This window comes from Lates calcarifer, linkage group LG21 (genome assembly GCF_001640805.2).
Source record: "Lates calcarifer isolate ASB-BC8 linkage group LG21, TLL_Latcal_v3, whole genome shotgun sequence".
Classification (NCBI taxonomy): Eukaryota; Metazoa; Chordata; class Actinopteri; family Centropomidae; genus Lates; species Lates calcarifer.
This window is the reverse complement of record NC_066853.1, coordinates 5,826,019-5,844,040: the sequence shown is the minus strand read 5'-3', so window position 1 is coordinate 5,844,040 and position 18,022 is coordinate 5,826,019. Positions and strand designations below refer to the sequence as shown.

General features: G+C 40.3%; 1 protein-coding gene across 1 annotated transcript; it reads right to left on the bottom strand.

Moving 5' to 3' along the window:
* Positions 1-110: 110 nt before the first annotated feature.
* bace2 (beta-secretase 2) lies at positions 111-13,427 on the bottom strand. Its single transcript, XM_018662104.2, has 9 exons — positions 12,818-13,427; positions 8,584-8,672; positions 7,086-7,302; positions 5,245-5,376; positions 4,519-4,653; positions 4,117-4,218; positions 3,532-3,681; positions 3,239-3,407; positions 111-1,901 (listed from the first exon to the last, which is right to left on the bottom strand). The coding sequence occupies exons 1-9, from the start codon at positions 13,109-13,111 to the stop codon at positions 1,660-1,662; spliced, it is 1,530 nt and encodes a 509-aa protein (XP_018517620.1). The 5' UTR covers positions 13,112-13,427; the 3' UTR covers positions 111-1,659.
* Between the last annotated feature and the right edge of the window lie 4,595 nt (positions 13,428-18,022).

The window sequence follows — 18,022 nt, the reverse complement described above, 5'->3', positions numbered from 1 at the left end:
CCACATCAAGCTTGTTCCCACTGAACTCCCAAAAGATGGTTTGGTCCTGAGTCAAACCTTTCACGACAAAAATAAACAAAATATTCATTTTAAATGATTTACATCCTTGATTTGGTCACAAGTTGTTTTATTTACAGCACAAGTACAATTTTGGCACAGAAAAATACACTTATAAATAAGCCAACATTCAAAGATTCAAGTGTATCTTTAATTTGACAATTTGATTCAACATTAAATTTTGGCAGACGGTGATACTCACGAACCAAAGCGTGCTAGTTTCAGATTGGTTGTGCAGCACAGTCTCAGTGGTGGACCGCGTTTCATCACTGACTTCTATACATGAAGCTGTCACTAATGGCATTAACATGGCATTTAATAACTTTTTATTGCTAACAGGTCACTGAGCTTCAGCTGGAAAGCTGCATGTGTTTCCAATGAATCAGTTTACAAAAATCTCTTGCCATCTAATTTAGTGTTTGATTTGTATAAAATGTGAAATATGAATATGCACCCTTGAGTCTAAAAAGAAAAGATTTGGAAGAATAATACAATCACATTCAAAGAAATTTAAATATAAACTTGGATGTATGCAGAATTAGTAAAATTACATTAATACAACAAATTGCAGATCCAGAAATATTGATCTTTGACTTTATATTATACTTTTGATCAACTTACAAGAAAAAAAAGTGCAATTCAGCAGAATAAGTCTCCAACTGTTCACAAAGCCGCCATATGAGCAGTGAACTGAGACTTAAAGGCACTACAGGCACTGTAAACGTGTGTAATATTCTTCTTATTTAACAGTGATTGATTGAGCAGCTTTTCCCCTTAACTTCAATAGACATACACATTAATTTGACTCCATAGAAGACTGGAGGTTTGGAGTTGACGCTCTACTGTAAAGGCACATTTAAAGAGGTCCTATGCCCTTGGAGATGAATGACACACAGTTTGCCTGGAAATGACAGTATCAGTAACGTTTTCATTGTTCAAGAATGCACCAGTGGTTGTTGACCATGTACATACTCTGCTCCGCACCCGCAGTCCTGTGATTATCTGTAAGGAAGAGACTCCACCCGTAGATATTGCACTTCTATGCGTCACTGCTGGTGTGGTGTTCTAGTGCATGTCAGGAATTATTAGTGTTGCATAGTTTGGTTCACCTCTGTTTGTGCTAGTGATGTCCTACATTTCCCAAAATACCTTTGGACAGCCAGCCACAAGAGCTGAAGGCTGAACTTGATCGAATGTGCTCACAAACTTGGTTGTAGTTGGAGAGAGCAGTACCCATAACTAAAAACTGCCCTGTGGCTACATGGCATTATGAACTACTTCTTCTATGCTTGATGTCTTTCTCTGTGTCACAGTGTCTACATATGACATGGCATGAATTATCAGTGAGAATAAGAAAGGTAAACAGGAAACACCAACAGCTGTGTTTTAAGGTGGATTTTCCCTTTAAGAGGCAGTTGATCTGTCTGTGTCTACCTCTACGGGCCAAGCTGATGAGTGCAGTCTAGAGTTGGTCAGACACTCAGAGCCGAGTGTTACTGTTCGGTGCATGCCGAGCCTCACCCCTTTCTCCACCTCTGTGGACGGGCTCTGCTCACTGTTTCCCTGCCCGTTCATCCTGCTCACCCCTCCGCTCACTCTCAGTCACTTGATGCGGTGGCGGACCAGCGAGGATTCATCAGTTATCTCCCCGGAGTGGTCTCTGCGTCGGCAGGGAAGGATGAGCAGGAGCAGCAGGATGATGAGGACCACGGCACAGACCGCCATCAGGGCATAGGAGATGACCCACAGAAGAGGCTCCTTCAGCGGCCCGCTGGAGCAGTTGGCTGCCACGTCTGCTGCCGAGAAAGGTCCCGCGATCTCTGACAGAGCCACTCCACCGCTCACTACAGAGAAATACAAGACAGATACATGCAGACCTCAGTTTTAAGTCACATCTAAGATAAAACATAAAATACATAAAGTGCCTGGACACCCACACTATAAGTCATATACAGAAAAAAAAGACAAAATGAATCTCATGACCCTTAAAAGAGTAGTGCTAAATTTGTATTATCTATTCAGGCCTGATAAAGCTGAAATAAATGTATCTATGCAGGTGTTTAACCACTGCTGAATAAAAACAATAAACCTAGAAGCTTATAGATGAGGAAATAGAAAGAGAAGTGAAGAGGGTTTTTTTTATTCAATTTGAGGTATTTTCATATGAGAAAGGTAGTTCATCTTTTGATGATAATCAACAGTTGCTAATTACAGATATATTAATTTACTTGTGGCAGCTTCTCTGTTGTCTTAGATGGCAAGATACTGAGCAGCATCTTTGAAGTAATCTGAGGTTATTTGTTTTACTCAAGGGCAGCTCATCAGTAGTTGAGAGTTTTCTCTGTCTGGATTTTACCAGCCAGTTCTGGAATTACAGCTGGCAGCCCTACTGTCACAAGCCTGCATCCTTAACCTTCAGCCTACATCTGCTCCAAGTCTGTTTGCTTTGTACTGAACAAAAGTGATCTTTGTCCTTTAAGATGAGAACGGGCAGCTTCGCCTATGCTCACATTTACACAGAACTTCAGGGAAGTTCCACTGTCTAAGGTTAAACCTTTGCTGTTTAGGTCATGATGAATGATCAGTCAGCCTCAAATTATTATTGAACAGTTCCCTGCACAGTTTCATTGTCCAAAAGTTACTAATTAAACTACAGCGCTTTATAAACTTCTTGGGTATCTTTTTTTTTCTTGTGTTAAAAAGTAAGTCTCAAAGCATTACCAGCAACATGTCAGCAAATGCCATTTATCCATCACCAGATAAAACCATATAATAAAGATCAACCTACAGCCCTTTCATGTAAACTTTCATATTTGCTGCTCTAAACAACAATAAGGTGGTTTGTAAATGGGTGAATAGAAGAGTGAGTATGAACAGAGCCCATCCTGTACCTACTTTTCCATTGTGAGTTATTAGGAGTTATCACTCCATACAAACACATACAATATAAATACATGTAACACACATTTTAAACTGCATACAAAATACTATCGCTATATAAGACTGACAAAAACATTAATAAGGTTATTAAATCATAAAGAAATTCATGCACAAGTACTCTGCAAACTGCAGATTAGCATCTAGTGTCTTAATGCTAACTTGCAATATTTGGACACCTGATATGATATGTTGAGTTTTAAATGCTTTTCTGTTTTTGCACTGATCTTGTTTGAACCCGCACCTGCACAGCTGCTGAGGGCGAAGCCCAGTCTCCGCTGAGCACGGTCAAACACCACGTAGAAGCCTTCCATGACAGTAGCGCCAATCACAAGACCATTAGCTGACGACGACAGTCCAAAACGGAAGCAGTCCAGTGTGCCGTCCACGTCTGTGATTGGCTGGATGTACATCTGCAAGAGGATGTTCAAATTAACAGAGAAGAATGAAGCCCGATAAGTGTTTGTGTCTCTAAAGTTGACGGAGAGGCTCTGGAGAGCGGATGATTTGTTTTTGTGTTTAGGTTTATCCAGGTACCTGAGGCAAGATGGTGATACGGAAGGACTGGCTGGTGTTTGTGGCTCTCAGATAGATGGACAGTTTGGGGAAAAACCTCCAGGGGGTCTCTCCCTTCATCCAGCATGCAAGCTTGGTGCCATCCCAGAACCCTGAAGAAAAGTCCTGGATCTGAACCACAGAGAGAAAAAAAAGACAGAAACAGTCAGAGACAGAGGCAGGCGGGAAGGCAGAAGACAAACATACAGAAACAGAAGTTCAGTACAAAACAGGTCTTGCTGTTCTCTTTCATTTTCCCACTTGGGATTAATCTGCAAGGATGTGGATACATTAATTGAAAATGTTGCTCCCAGGTTCAAATTAACCTTGAGTACTGTTTGTGTGCAGTTATAAAAGGTGGAAATATTTGTAAAGTAGAAAAAAATCAAAACAAAAAACAAAAGCATGGGCACACACACACACGCATATTCTTATAGCTGTAAAACTCCTGATCCTTTCTCTCAAAGCGACTATGTCCTTGAATAGTGAGTGTGTGCTATCCTCCCCCTGCATCTCTTTGGTCTGACAACACATTTCATCATTGTCTGTGGAGAGACGGCAGCGTACCAGAGAGCTGTGTGTGATGGCTTCTACCACTGCATTGAAGACGTTGACAGGAAGTCGCAGCAGTGTCGTCCCACTGTCAACTATAGCTTTATCCATGTTATACTGAAAGAGAGGGAGGAAGAGTGAAGTGTAGTAGGGTTTTTCTCAGTTCAACAGGCTCCTATGGAAGACCTTGAACAAACTAAAGAATATGAAATGAGGAAGTTCTTTCACAAGCAGACAAACTGGATTACTCCCCATGGCAGTGCTGCGGATTCTGTTTTATTTCGCTGCTGTAACCTTTATACAATCAGCTTATCAAGAATGAATATAGTATTGCTTTTCTGCATCGCACATACAGATACAATCCACTGGCATTTAAAGACCTTTTTTGAGCAGTATTCAACACATGATGAAGTTTACCTCTCTGCAGTCCAGGTCCAGATTCTGGTCGCCAACCTCCAGCTTCAAAACCTCCACTTGGTAATACCACTCTTCTATTATGGGGGTGTACCACACCGACCCCCGATACAGAGTTGGTTCAATCCCTCCCAGGATCTGAGGAGGAACAAAAATACTTCTTCACTCATCTATAGGTCACAACACATTAGATATCCAACACACAAATATACACACACACACACACCCTCCCATATTATCCATCTGTCTGTATCAGTGGGTCACATGATGGAGATGCAGGGAGCGAGGCACCGAGGCTGTTCGTATAACAGTGACAGACCTGCTCTCAGCAGGATACTATCTTAGCTTAATTAGCTGCACTCTAACTAGATTGAGCGTCCAACAGAGAAACCACATTGACGAGGAGGATACCACCTATTATGTTTCTAAAATACACAGAGCTGCTCTGTCTAATCTAATGAGGAGATTTTATTTAGTGTAAGGAGAAAAGAGCTCAACCACAATCCATTCATCTCTGGGTGAAGAACATAACTGATACTGCACAGCTCTAGACACATATTGTATTAATAAAAATACAGAATTAGAGGCAAAGGTCATATAAAATATAAAATGTGTCTCTGTTTAGGTCAAAGGTCCACTTTGCCTTTGAGCAAGCTGTACAATCAAATCTTATTTGATATATTCATTTGATCAAACTCCTCCCTCAGGCAGCCCCTCCTGACTACTCACAAGACTGCCACCCGCGGGGTCTGCTGCACTGCTGGCTGACAGTCCAGCACCGCACATCTGGAGGGAAAAGATGTCAGGAATTCCCAGCTGCTGCACCACAGAGTTGAAGAAGGGTTCCACAGATGAGTCGGGCTGATCGAGGGAGGAGAGCAGAAGAGATGTGTAATCATTAACTCATGTTAAATCGATCTGAGCTTTAGCTTTTAGTTTGTGTGACTGTGCACAATACCTCGCTTTGAGTATGTTTATTTTCCCTGTTTGACATATTTTACAATCAACCAACAGTGTTACGCTTTTAAAAAATGAAGGATTTTGTTTCACAAATGCTAAATGGGAATTTTGGAGAGACCAAAAAAGAACATAATGACTCTTCAGGCCATTGGGTTTGACTGTATATTCTAGTGATTACATGGAATAGTAGTCTAAAAGGAAATAAATACACAAGCTGGTAATTTTGTTGCTAAAACTGGAAGTATCTATACATATTAAAACACTTAAAGCACCATCTGTCTGCCTGTGGGGCTGAACAAAGTTACATTCATAACATGGAAGATATGCAAAGTTAACTGCTGGCAGACAGATGGGATTGCCCTATAGTGTTTTCCATACATGTACTTTTTAAATTAGTTCATCTTTTAATAATGCTGCAACAGAATGTGTGATTAAAACTGTGTGTGTGCACTAATGCACAGTATGTAGGATTGAGACAGTGGTATGCCCCCTTGACTAAAGGATGTTCCCTCCTGTTTTCCACAGACAGGTTTCATGTCAGTGATGTGTTATCATGTCTCGCATGACAAACAGCCCTCGGGCAAGATGAACCTGAACACTCAGGGGACACCAGCAGCACAAAGTGGTCAGTGTGAGCATATCTGCCCCCCTATCACTGGCATTTGATCCCAAAGGTTGCCATAGTCAGCTCTGAATGAAAGAATGTACTGTGCCGGTCTACACTGACGTCACTCTTGTCCCATCAGCACCAAATTATCACGTTAAAGAAAGTGGACAGAAGCACCTAGGTTTTGTCTCCTGGAAACCTGAAGTAATTAAATATTACCGTAGTATTTAGGGATATAAACTAATACGTGACATGCTAGGGCAACAAAAGTAAACTGAGGATATTTTTTTAAAACTTAATTACGCAAAAGCATTATGCCCTTGGCTGTTGAAAATAAATCATGAACACGAAACATTTTCTGTTGTCATGTGAAATGTCTATGACTACGCTCAGATAAGATCTTTGCCTGAAAAGTCATTCAGTGTTATAAAAGAAATGTGGGACAGTAGGAAATCATGCTCGATTAACTTGACAAAACCTGATATTATCGAGTAACACATTTTTTCCTGTCTGTATTTTCACCTCAAGTTTTGTTTCCTCGAGTCACATTTTCTTAGATGTATCTAAAAGCTTGATGCTTCATATAAACAATACACAATAACTGATTTGCACTGTGTTTAATACAAAGTCAAAATATTTTACTTTCCCTACAAACTGTATTTAATCTATCTGGGTAATGCAGTACACTCAAGTTTATGAGGCCTGAAATATCAGGACTGAAAAGAAGACAGTATTTGTAAATTACTTAATAAATACAGTGTCCTTGTAGCTATAGAATAAAAATAGTCCCTTTGATTCATTAATCTGAATCTGAATTTTTACTCATAAATATTATTAAATACCATATACAGTATAAAAAATAGGGGAAATGATGATTTCCATATTTAATTTCCTCACTGTGTGTTAATTTTAAAATACGTTATGATTTTATCACACTGGGAATTTAACCTTTTTCTACTAATTGGCAAACCTAAGATTTAAGGTGAATATCTCTCTTTCTCACCCGTGCCAGCATGGGATAGGCCAGCCCCAAGATTCCCTGCCAGTTGACCCCAGGAAGGAAGAAGCCCTCAGACGACAGGATGGCAGCTATGTTGATGCTCATGGTCCCATTTGGACCTTTGGGGATGGAGATGAGGTCGATGCCCAGTTCACCTTCCCAATTGCCCTGGGTGTACCTGACAGCTACAGTCCGACCAGCTGACTTGTAGGTAGTGGAGCTAAACACAGAAGAAAACGCCAAGAAGTGTGAAAAAAGGTATATGGATGGTAGATGAATGGCAAAAATTAGTAGGAAATAAGTGCCATGCCTCAATTCACATACTTCCATGGACACATTTGCTGTTTATTGTGCCCTAAATGTACCCGCAGGGTGAACTCAAATCTGTCAAAAAGTTGTGTGTGGAACGGTTGACACTTCTCACTTTCAACGGTCGCCATCTTGTCTACGTAATGGAATGGGAGGGGCCACTAACACTACTTGAAAAAAATGGCGGCCGAGGCGGCGTAATTTCCATATCGCCGCCGCCGCCCCGTCGGGCACAAAACAAGAAAGTAAAACGTTCAGTTCTAAAATAAGTGAGCAAAGCAGTCAACGCAGATTTTGACGGGCGACAGTCGGAGGGACATGTTGCAACCGCTGTTCCCGGTAAGTACAAAAAAAACCCCAAAAAAAAAAAAAACCGGAAAGCCAGTAAATGGATTTTTGGTTAAATGCCTTAAATGAGGTCTACAGTTTAAACAAACTCGACATTTTCAGGTTTTATTCTACAACATAAAATACGTCAGAAAATACCCCACATAATTTTATAATAACTTTTACGTGTCCTATATAGTAGGTTGCTAACAAGTGGCTAAACGAGACTACATAGGTTGTCACCGTCAGAAAACCCCATATGAAAACCGAACTACTCAGCAGTCCACCTTCACAGCCTCTTGTTTATACTCAGGCTATGGCAAATTATTACTAACTTTTTAAGAAGAAATGGCTTTTGTGGAAGAGGTAAGTGCCTTAACTGAAATTACTATTTGGAAGCCTAGTGGTAACGTTAAAGTCATGCGTCATGTGGTGTAGTTGGTTTATAGCTTAACTTTTTTTTCCGGGTTGGCCGGAAGTTAGCATCATCTGTATGTGTATCTGTCATGTAGTGTACCAACTGAAGTAAACGATTTGAGACATAGCATACGTTTGGGACAAATAATAGGGAACTACATTAAAAGATAGTTGTAAAACAGGACAGATGCACCACTTTACAACAAGGGTAAAGCATTTATGATTAAATTACTCACTCAAGAGCATAGAAATACTACTAATATCTATTATATAGTAATCTAATTATCTTTCTGCAAAGAAACTAGAGTCTCTGACACATTTCACCAGTGAATTCTGTCATGAGAGAATGGGTGATGAAGAGCAGACAAGGTAACACAAAAACTCAATACTGGTATCACATTTCCAAGAGTTTGTGTATCGGATTATACATAGTGCTCCGGCCACTCACAGTGCAGTGTTGAAGTAGTGAGTAATGAACGGGTGTGGGGCTGCAGCCACAGCGAAGTTACTGCTGCCTGTATCCACCAGGATGTTTAGCTGAAAAACACAAGGCAGAGTTTGCTTTGATAATGTGAGACAACCCCACCCTTACTTACAGAGCTCCTGAGTCACAAGGTATAAAATGACAGCTGAAGCAAAGAGGGATATACTAATAAGAAGACTTTAATCTTTAAAAAGTTAAGAAGGACATGTTAAGGTTTTTTTGCATTATTAATTAGAAGAGGAGAAAATAAAGCAGAAGAAGAGAGAGGGTGAAATAAAGAGGGAAAATTTGTTACAGTGTTTTTTATAGGAAGGTGGCAACACAAAAAAATAAAATATAGATACATTTATCTGGAAACACAATATGAAAAAGTAAATAAACAGTGCAAAAAACAACAGAACACATGAAAATAATCTCAATCTCAGTTTGAGACACTTTGTGCCCATGTCATTAATGAACATTGTCTACAACTCAGCAATGTTGCATGTTGCAAATATACAATTAGCTAAAACGTCTGCTGTGTGGAATTATTACATTAGAAAACAATAGCCACTCTGTTTTGTTTTGGCAGCTTTTTGGTCAGTGTTTTCTTGCAGGCTAAAAAAAATGACTGAGATAGCACTATTTTAGATCCCAAACTGGAACAAACTGGTGTAAAGAGCTTTGTCAGTGAGCAAAAATTACTGAGCATCTCTTTTATAATTACTCTCTAATGTGTGATCCATGAGTCAAACATGATAGCCTCTAGCTACTGACTGTATGACCTATCCAGCCATTCTGGTATGTGTCATGTGCACAGTGGGGACCAGCTAACAACAGTTGAGATAATGTTGTCTTCCAGGCATCAAGTCAGCGAGTAGGAACTAATTAGCCAGCAGACTTATGTCACCTCCACATCTGAGCAGTGGCCACATTAACACTCAGTAGCCAGCGTTCCTCACCATGACGGCGTCATAAACCGAATGCCCCACAGCCACCTGACGACTCAACAACAAAGAGGTCTATACAGTGGCTTTTCAATTATGTCACATGACACAGTCTATGAAAATGGTAAGTGTTCATTCAGCATGCTCAGCTGCACAGGGACAAACTGTTACTGCAATAATCAATCTATCATCATTTCTCTGTGGCTGTCTTTGTTTTTGACAAACCAGAACAGCAGGAAGTGGTTTGTTTAACGCTTAAAAGGGACAGGCAAACAAGTCATTCCAAAGATAACAAGAAAAAAAAGTCAGACTTCCTCATGCTTTGTTCCTCAAGTCCTCAAGCCAATCAAATCATGTCTAACTAGAGTCTGTTTGTCACTATACTGCACTATTTGCTCAGAAACCAGAAGTCTCAGGTGTGTGTAATGTCATTATAAAACAATTCTGTAATTATCAACCATGTGCTATCGACCAGTTCAGTCGGGCACGGGAAGCCCCCTGTCTGCAGGAGATGGGCTTATCAGTTCCTCCTCATTGGACTGGCCCTGGTCCCATCATGGTGACTGTGCCATCTAAAACCACTCTGCCGTCTTGAAGATGGCATCAGTCCAGTCACATCAGACCTGAACCGGCCAAACAGGCCAAATTGGAAAATGCTGGATTGTGGTGAAGGAGGAGGGGGGAAGCAGGGGCATTTCCTTATCCCCACACCGCATATCTACTCCAGTCACACTATCCTCCCTCAGCTCGGCTCCTGAGCCTCAGGCAAATCTCTTCCCCTGCTGCTGCGGCAGCCTGCAGTTTAGCGCTCTCTGTCTAATTGGCAGTGGCTCCATGGCGGCAACGTGCATCTGCTACCTGTTTGTACCAATTAGCAGATGTGAGGCTCTCCAGCCGACACCTCAGCCTGGCTGTGCCACATGCGAACAGATGTGGCAATTAGTGGCTCATTTGAATAGTGGCTCATTTAACACCACGGCCCCGTAATCACATCATCATTTAGTTAGAATAATACTGAGAGTATAACTCAGTAGTACTGAGTTACAGGACATTTTGGCACTGCATAACCAATCTGAACCAAAGTGGAATGAGATCTCTTGATGTGAATGGCTGATATAAAGGTTTCACTGTAACTATGGACAGATTACAGGAGTATAAAGGCTGGAATATCTGAGAAGCAATGAGAAGTGCAACTATTTCCTCTATCTATAGTGTACATTTTAGTTCCTGCTATTCCCATGTACATTTCTGGTGATGTGTTTTGTCTCTGTACATCTCATATCTGTAGTATTGAACTAGAAATTTTGTAAATTACATTTTAATGTAGCACAGAAGATTTGACACAATCAATGCTAACACAGATTGCAACATATTTCCTTCAAAACCATCATCTATAGGTGCAGCATTTTAAAATAATGTATTTAAATCACAGTTTAATTCCCCTTGAGCCTCCTTGGGCTATGTAGAAAGTATGTCACCTGACAGAGGTCTGAAATAGACCTTTTGCACAGCTGTCATTTTGACGTGCCATTGCAGGAAACACACAGGTGTATGTGATGATTGTGTTGTACATGATGGCTTACTAAGACAGTGAATCATCACTAGCATCATCAGTTACACCTGTGTCTCTCCTGCTATGATAAGTTAACATGTGACATTGATGTCTGATGTGAAAAAGAGTCTATTAGGAATCAACACGTGAGGTAATCACAGGGTCTTACACAAACAGTAAAAATAAATTAATTCTGTTATATACTGTAGTTGATTTGTTTGGGGAGAAACATTGTTAATGACTTTATCTCCTGAAGATTAATCATGAAAGAAACAGATGATAATATGGTAATCTGTTTATATTCATCTTCTGCTGACTATTTATCGCTAATTAGGAACTACAGGTGTGTCTGGTGATTGTGTACATATAGTAGGCTATAACTAAATGTGTCACTTGCCCTCTATGTAACCTGAGGAACATTCACTGGATTAAAATGTTGCCTTAAGTCTGGGGAATTTCTTCCTTTGTGGTGTGCCATTAGAACAGCAGACATTAAGTATCTTTTCCTAAAGTACAACTTTGGACTGGTTGTAAAGTTGTGTGTGGGAACTGTACCCTGGCAAGTGCTGCAACATTATCCTCTCAGAGGTTGACACAGGGCAGTGTCATGGCAAGCAGTACTGATAAGCCTCTGTGAGCCTGAGAAACTGAGCTGTGCCACCCAAGAGTCTTAAAAGCTCTGATCTGTTTAACTTGAGAGTCCCAGGAACAACAGGTCAATGAGATACTAATGAGATAATTCACCTTTGGTTTAAGCTCCATTTCAAACATGTCTACTTACAACACAATGGCAGAGCGTGGCCTTAAACCTACAACACCCTGAAGCATCATGTATTTTTAATAGTGACGGGATGATCCCTCTTCCAACTCTTCCGGGACCATTTAGTCCTCCTTAATCATTAATATGATCTTGTTACGCACTCTACGTAAGGAGCAGTATGAAACAATGACAGTAAATTACACAGGCACATTTCTGTGCAACTAAAGGGAAAAAAAGCTTCAAGTATGCCTGCACCAGGGCTTGTGCTGTTTTGCACAACTCTGGGGCTGCTCTTTGCTCCCTGGGAGCCTCATAATCCCTGTCAGCTGCCTGGTAAGAAACAGTGTTCCTCACAAGCAGCATCATGTGAGTGCATGTGAGCGGGCGTTTAGTCTACCTACACACCCCAAGGCTGTAAAGACAGGAGCCAGCTGCAGCACCCCACAGCTGTGATACTATCCTGCTATGATGGTCTGACACAGGCCTGGAAAATAAGCAGCTGATTTTCATCTTATAAAAATAGTGATAATGGAGTATGCCGGGTGTATCTTCCCCTTGACTCGTTTTTCTGCTGTTAGGGTGATATCAAACAGTATGTGTAAATATCAAATCTTGCAGAGATAGGTAGCCAAGGCCCTGGGGGTGAAACAAACACACCCAGCCCACTCTGACACTGAGCACCCCTTCAGTGGATCACATGGTGGACGGACCAGCCCCTGTTCACACACAGCAGACACATCATACCTGCTATCAGTGACTGGATATAACACATGACCCTGTGTAAAATCCAATGACCAAAAAGGAAAGTAGAGAAACGAAAGGGAGAAAAGAATAAAAGTGGTGTATTTAACTTATTAAGAATCCTAAAAACCAGAGTATGCTTAATCATTTTAAAACCACTTGTCCTGTACAAGTCATACAGATATTAACAGATATAGTGAGTGTTTTAGGATACATTACCGTTTGACCGGGACTACCAACAGACATTTCTATGTAGTAACCCCTTCCAGAGTCCCCTTGTAAGTTTTGCACCATGTCCAGAAAGTTCACTGTTCCAGTTGGATCAGAGGCCAGAGAGAGGCCGTTTCCATCAGAGGTTAACGCCACCCGCCGCACAGGAGTCAAATCCACAGCCGAGGATACATTGTACGTCCCTGGGTATATTTTCAGTGGTATGGTAAAGTGACACTTGGACACGCCGAAGTATAAACTAAAAGCAAAGGCCCATATCGAAACCGAAGTAGTGTGTGCCATAATGGTGTTAGTTGTTTTTTTCTTTCTTTTTTTAAACTGACAGCAGGGAAAGTTTAGGAAAAGACTCCAGCTCCTCGTTCGAAGTTTGCTCCTTAAGTTTTCAGTTTAGCCATCATAGAAACGCCTGTGCTGCGGTAACCGCCATCATGGAAACGCTGCCTCTTCACCATCAAGAAGGATCTAAACATACTGACATGTTAACACAGTATGCCTGAAACTGAAACAACTGTGTTTGTCTGGACTCGAAAGACTTTTCCAAGACGTTTCGCCTCCATCCACTCCTCCGACACCGTCAAGCTAACCAAAACAGAAAACAGTACTTCCGGTTATCGCCTTCAAATTAAAGGAGACGCCAACGGCTATCGGTTTTGGTAAGGTAAAAACGGGGTTTATTGTCATTTTATGTTGTGATGTGAGCCACATACAACATAGAAAAATCCCAAACGGTATTTCCGATAGTGCACCGTTAAAGAGTTAAAGGACAGATAAAATAATAAAGGCATCCTCCACATTTCTTGACGGGATTACTACACAGTATATAGATATATTTATATGCCACGTGTTATTAAAAATCTTCGAATTTAATTTAATTTAAGTCACATGATTTGAAATTAGTTTTTTTTTTTTTTTCTGTAGTCGTTGTTATTCAAAGTTAATCTAATAAAGTTTTTATTGTGAAATCAAGCTGGACTAGCCGTTGGCCTTCTCACCACTTCCTGTGTATGCTTGGTGACAGAGTCCAGCTCAACTAATAATGTGTGGGCGACCTTACACCACAACATGGACTGATGTGAACCATGGCGGACAGATAACGCTGGAGGGTGTGTGTGTCCACTCTTTAATGAGTGTAACAAAAAAGAATCCGCATTGTTTCACAGTTTTTGCTTCTCTTAATCTGTCCGCATTTACAGTGCAAATCCAATTTTCCGTCCTTTTTCGCACATCCTTTGGTTGACTTGCCATGGTATACTGAACACTAATGGTAAAGGGAATTTCCTCGTGCTTCCATGAAAGGCTTCACGTTGTAATGTGCAGAAGATATATAATGTATCTTACTCAGTGAAAGGGTTTGGTGGTGTGTTAAACAAGTTGCAAATTTTGTTTCAAAACCTCTACACGCTTTTTGTTCATCTCTCACCTGCACTGACCAGGTTAAATGTTCTCCAGGTGTGCTTTTTTGTCTTTGTACAAAACAATGTAGCTTTTTTAAAATGACATATCCCCCAAAATGTGATTTTTAAAAACAGTTTTGTGTTTGTTTTGTTTCTCATACGGTTTTTGCACAATTCATATGTCAAATTGTGCATATTTTTATAGATTGGTGCTATTCACTTATAAGTCACTTTAGATAAAAGCATCTGCCAAATGAGTAATGTAAATGTAATTAGCTATGCTTGGGTATATGGACATTCTTTTATATTTATATCTTGTCTACTGTATACAGTGCAAACTCAAATGGCATTTCATCATGTTCTACACATTTTATCATGTTCTGTACATAAACTCATCATGATGACATGTTATATAATGCAGTAAAATCTATAAAAGCCCATTCAGTCCCATTATAGCACAACATTCTTTGACAGTATAAACTTATTTCAAATCTCAAAATGTTCAGTATTAGACTAACTGACTCTATAAAAGCTCATTCTGATAACAGTTAATTAATTCTATACGGTAATACGTTAAAGGCAAATGCAGAAGTATTTTAAAGGACCCATTTATTCACATTTCATGTAAAACTCTGTCTGCAAATGATTTAAGTCATTCAGAAGCCAGCAATCCCATGCATGGCCTCAGAATATGCTTCTGTGTGTCATGGGTACAAAAAGACACTACATCAAATTTTCCTCAGAAACCCTGAGGTTTTTTTGTTCTTTGCATGTTTAGGCCAAGACAGTTTCATCTGCCGCATTGACAGTGCAGAGACAGAGGAAGAAGATCCCAGTAGTAAGGCGAGATCAATGTCACAGGCCTTCTCCATGCTGCCTGTTTCACACAGAGACAACCACTGTCTCTCTCTGAATTCCTCATGAGTCCACAGTTACACTGTCACATGTTCACCCCATATCCTTCTCTCTCTCTCTCCCCCTTCCTTTCTCTCTCTCTCCCTCCTTCTCTTTCTCTCTCCCCCTCTCATTGAAGTTAATCACTATAGTTACAATAACCTGAATAATGTGGGGAAAGACTGTGACCACAAAAATTCATCTTTCCGGTGTATTGCTTGTCATGCACTGGGTCTTGTGAATGACCCATTTAAGCACAGTTCCTGTTTCTTCTTCCCTGTGACTTTGAGATACTTCCATGGCCTGAGAGTATAAAAACTGGGGAAAGCAGGAATGCATCGTTTACTTGTCTGTTACTACCCATGAAACGCTGTGAATCCAGCGGTTGATCATGTGTGTTATACCTCCTTAGGTTAGAGGGTGTCTCGTGACCTCATTTATTTATTTATTTATTTTTTGGTACCAATAAAAATCTGTGAAGTTGTTTTATAAAAAAAGTCCATTATGGTGTATACACTGCTTTTCTTCCAGGACACAGACAGCTGAACATGTATTATAGATAGTAAGAGTTGTCAAACTTATAGTAATGATCAGATAGATCAAACAAAGTTAATGTATCAGCCTTTTAGAAGTTAACTTAGTCACAGATTTCAGTTAGTTTTTATAATCAATTTTCATCAAAGAAAAGGTTGTTGTTTTTGCAGTTGCCCAAGAAGTGTGAATGAAATCATCATTGCCCCTGCGTGACTTTAATGTACTTCATCAGCATTTGTGTTGGTTATATTTTAATAATGTGCTTGTGCTATATCTCCTGATTCAGTGCATTCTCATGGTTCCATGCAGTTCCGCTGTTAGCCACAACAAGGCACTCTACACCATTCCTGTACCTTTAATCCAATCTGAGGGCGCTGTAGCATCATCTGTGTGTGAGCAAATTAGGCAGCTTAGGGAGAGCCAGTGGTCCTACATTTGGCAGTGCAAAGCTCCTTTACTGGGACATTGGTACTTAATCCTCACAGCTCTGATCATTACAGCTGATGAGATAGAGGGGGGAGAGCGCTTCGTGTTATCTCATACGCACCCACTCCTCCTTCGCCTTAACAACACTCACACATCTCCACCTACATCACAGATACATGCTCCAGATCCTTAGGATTTCTGCTTTGTGGTCACTTGTTATATTTGTGGATTATACAGGCTGGTTTATGTAAATTAACACCAGCAGTGTGAGTTGATTTTGAAGCTGCTTAGTGAGCTTCTACTACATGATGCAATATCTGTATTTGTTTTGATAAAGAAATAAGAACAGCACATTAATTAATTAACACAATGGCTTGCCCTGATTTAATCATAAAAGTTAAACGTGCCAATTTTTTTTTATTCCCCAAAATGTGGCTGGAAAAACTCCAGCAGCAATGAAAAAGTCAGCTCATATCTTGATCATTTTTGGATAATTCTGTTTACAATGAACAGACTGACAGACCTGCTGACTAGGGCTGCAGCTAATGATGATTTTCATTATTGATCTGTCGATTTTCATTTATTCACGGCTTAATCATTCAGTCTATAAAACGTACGTCACCGTTTTCCCAGAACCCAAGGTGACATCTTTAAATGCCTTATTTTGTCTGACTGACAAAACTCAACAATATTTAATTCACTATGATATAAAACACAGAAAATCAAATTTCCACATTAAGCATGTGACTGAGCGAGTGAGTTCTCTTTTAAAGGGCACATCATATAATCTACAATCAGCAGGAAAACAATTAAATCTGGACACCTGGGAGAAAAAAGAATAAACTTTGATAGAGAGAAAAGAATATAAAAAGTACTTGAAAATTGATTTTAATCACATGTATTACAGCTCACTATATTTATTCCCAGTACATCTGTAGTTTACAATTTACTGGACAGTATACAACATTATATTTAGAAATGGGTTTCTTAAATTCCATCAAATAACTGCCAAGTTGACTATTGAAATAAACAGTGTGTAATGCTGTCTTGATATAGTTTAGTGACCCCAGCCTTTAACCGTTTTCTTTAGTGTCACACAGGGCTCTGATAAGCAGCCCCACAGACAGCCCAACCACTGTAAGTCTATAATGCTGATCATAGATTTGCTGAATCTGTTAGCATTTCCCTGTGATATCGGATGCAGTGTAATTACAGCGCAGGCATGACAGAGCTGGATGAGCGGCAAATGGGGATTACAGAGGGGCAGGTCATAATGATTGGGCTGGCCACATGTTTCTGAGGCAAATCTCATTTTGATATGCAGTCTACCATGCTGTTTTATTGGCAGAGTGGCTGGTGTCAATTAGCTTTTCGCTCACTACACTTGATTTAGACTGAGATGAAAAGATGATTTTTGTATCTTAAAGTAGATCTCTTGTTTATTCTTTGTCAGTTTTCCTCCCGGCATAGCAGGGATTGACATATAGCTAGCCTGTTCTTTATAACAAGCTACTTCCCTGTCTCTCCCTCTGCCAGATCTGTCAACCCCCTAACAAGGTGTACATATTCACAGCTGCTACTGCAGGAGAGCAGCCCAAATGAGGAGAGCCTGGATAAGATGAGAGGGACGAGCCAGACAACAGGTGCGTGGGTACATCACTGCTCATTCACTGGTACCACACTGTATGTTTCCAGCCATATAAAAGACAGCTGGTTTTGATTTATTTTGTTTTTTTTAGATCAATTACTTGTAACTGTATGGCAACTCTCACTGCTCAGACAGGCGGGAGTATGACTAAGGATGGCTCATGCTAGTCTCACAGGCTATTCACACTTACTCTTCCCCCTGTGGTGGTAGTGTTGGCTCTCTGCAGTGTATCTGTGTCTGTTTGTTCATTCATAGGAAAAGCATTAGTGACATGTAGATGAGTCACAGAGGCCAGCA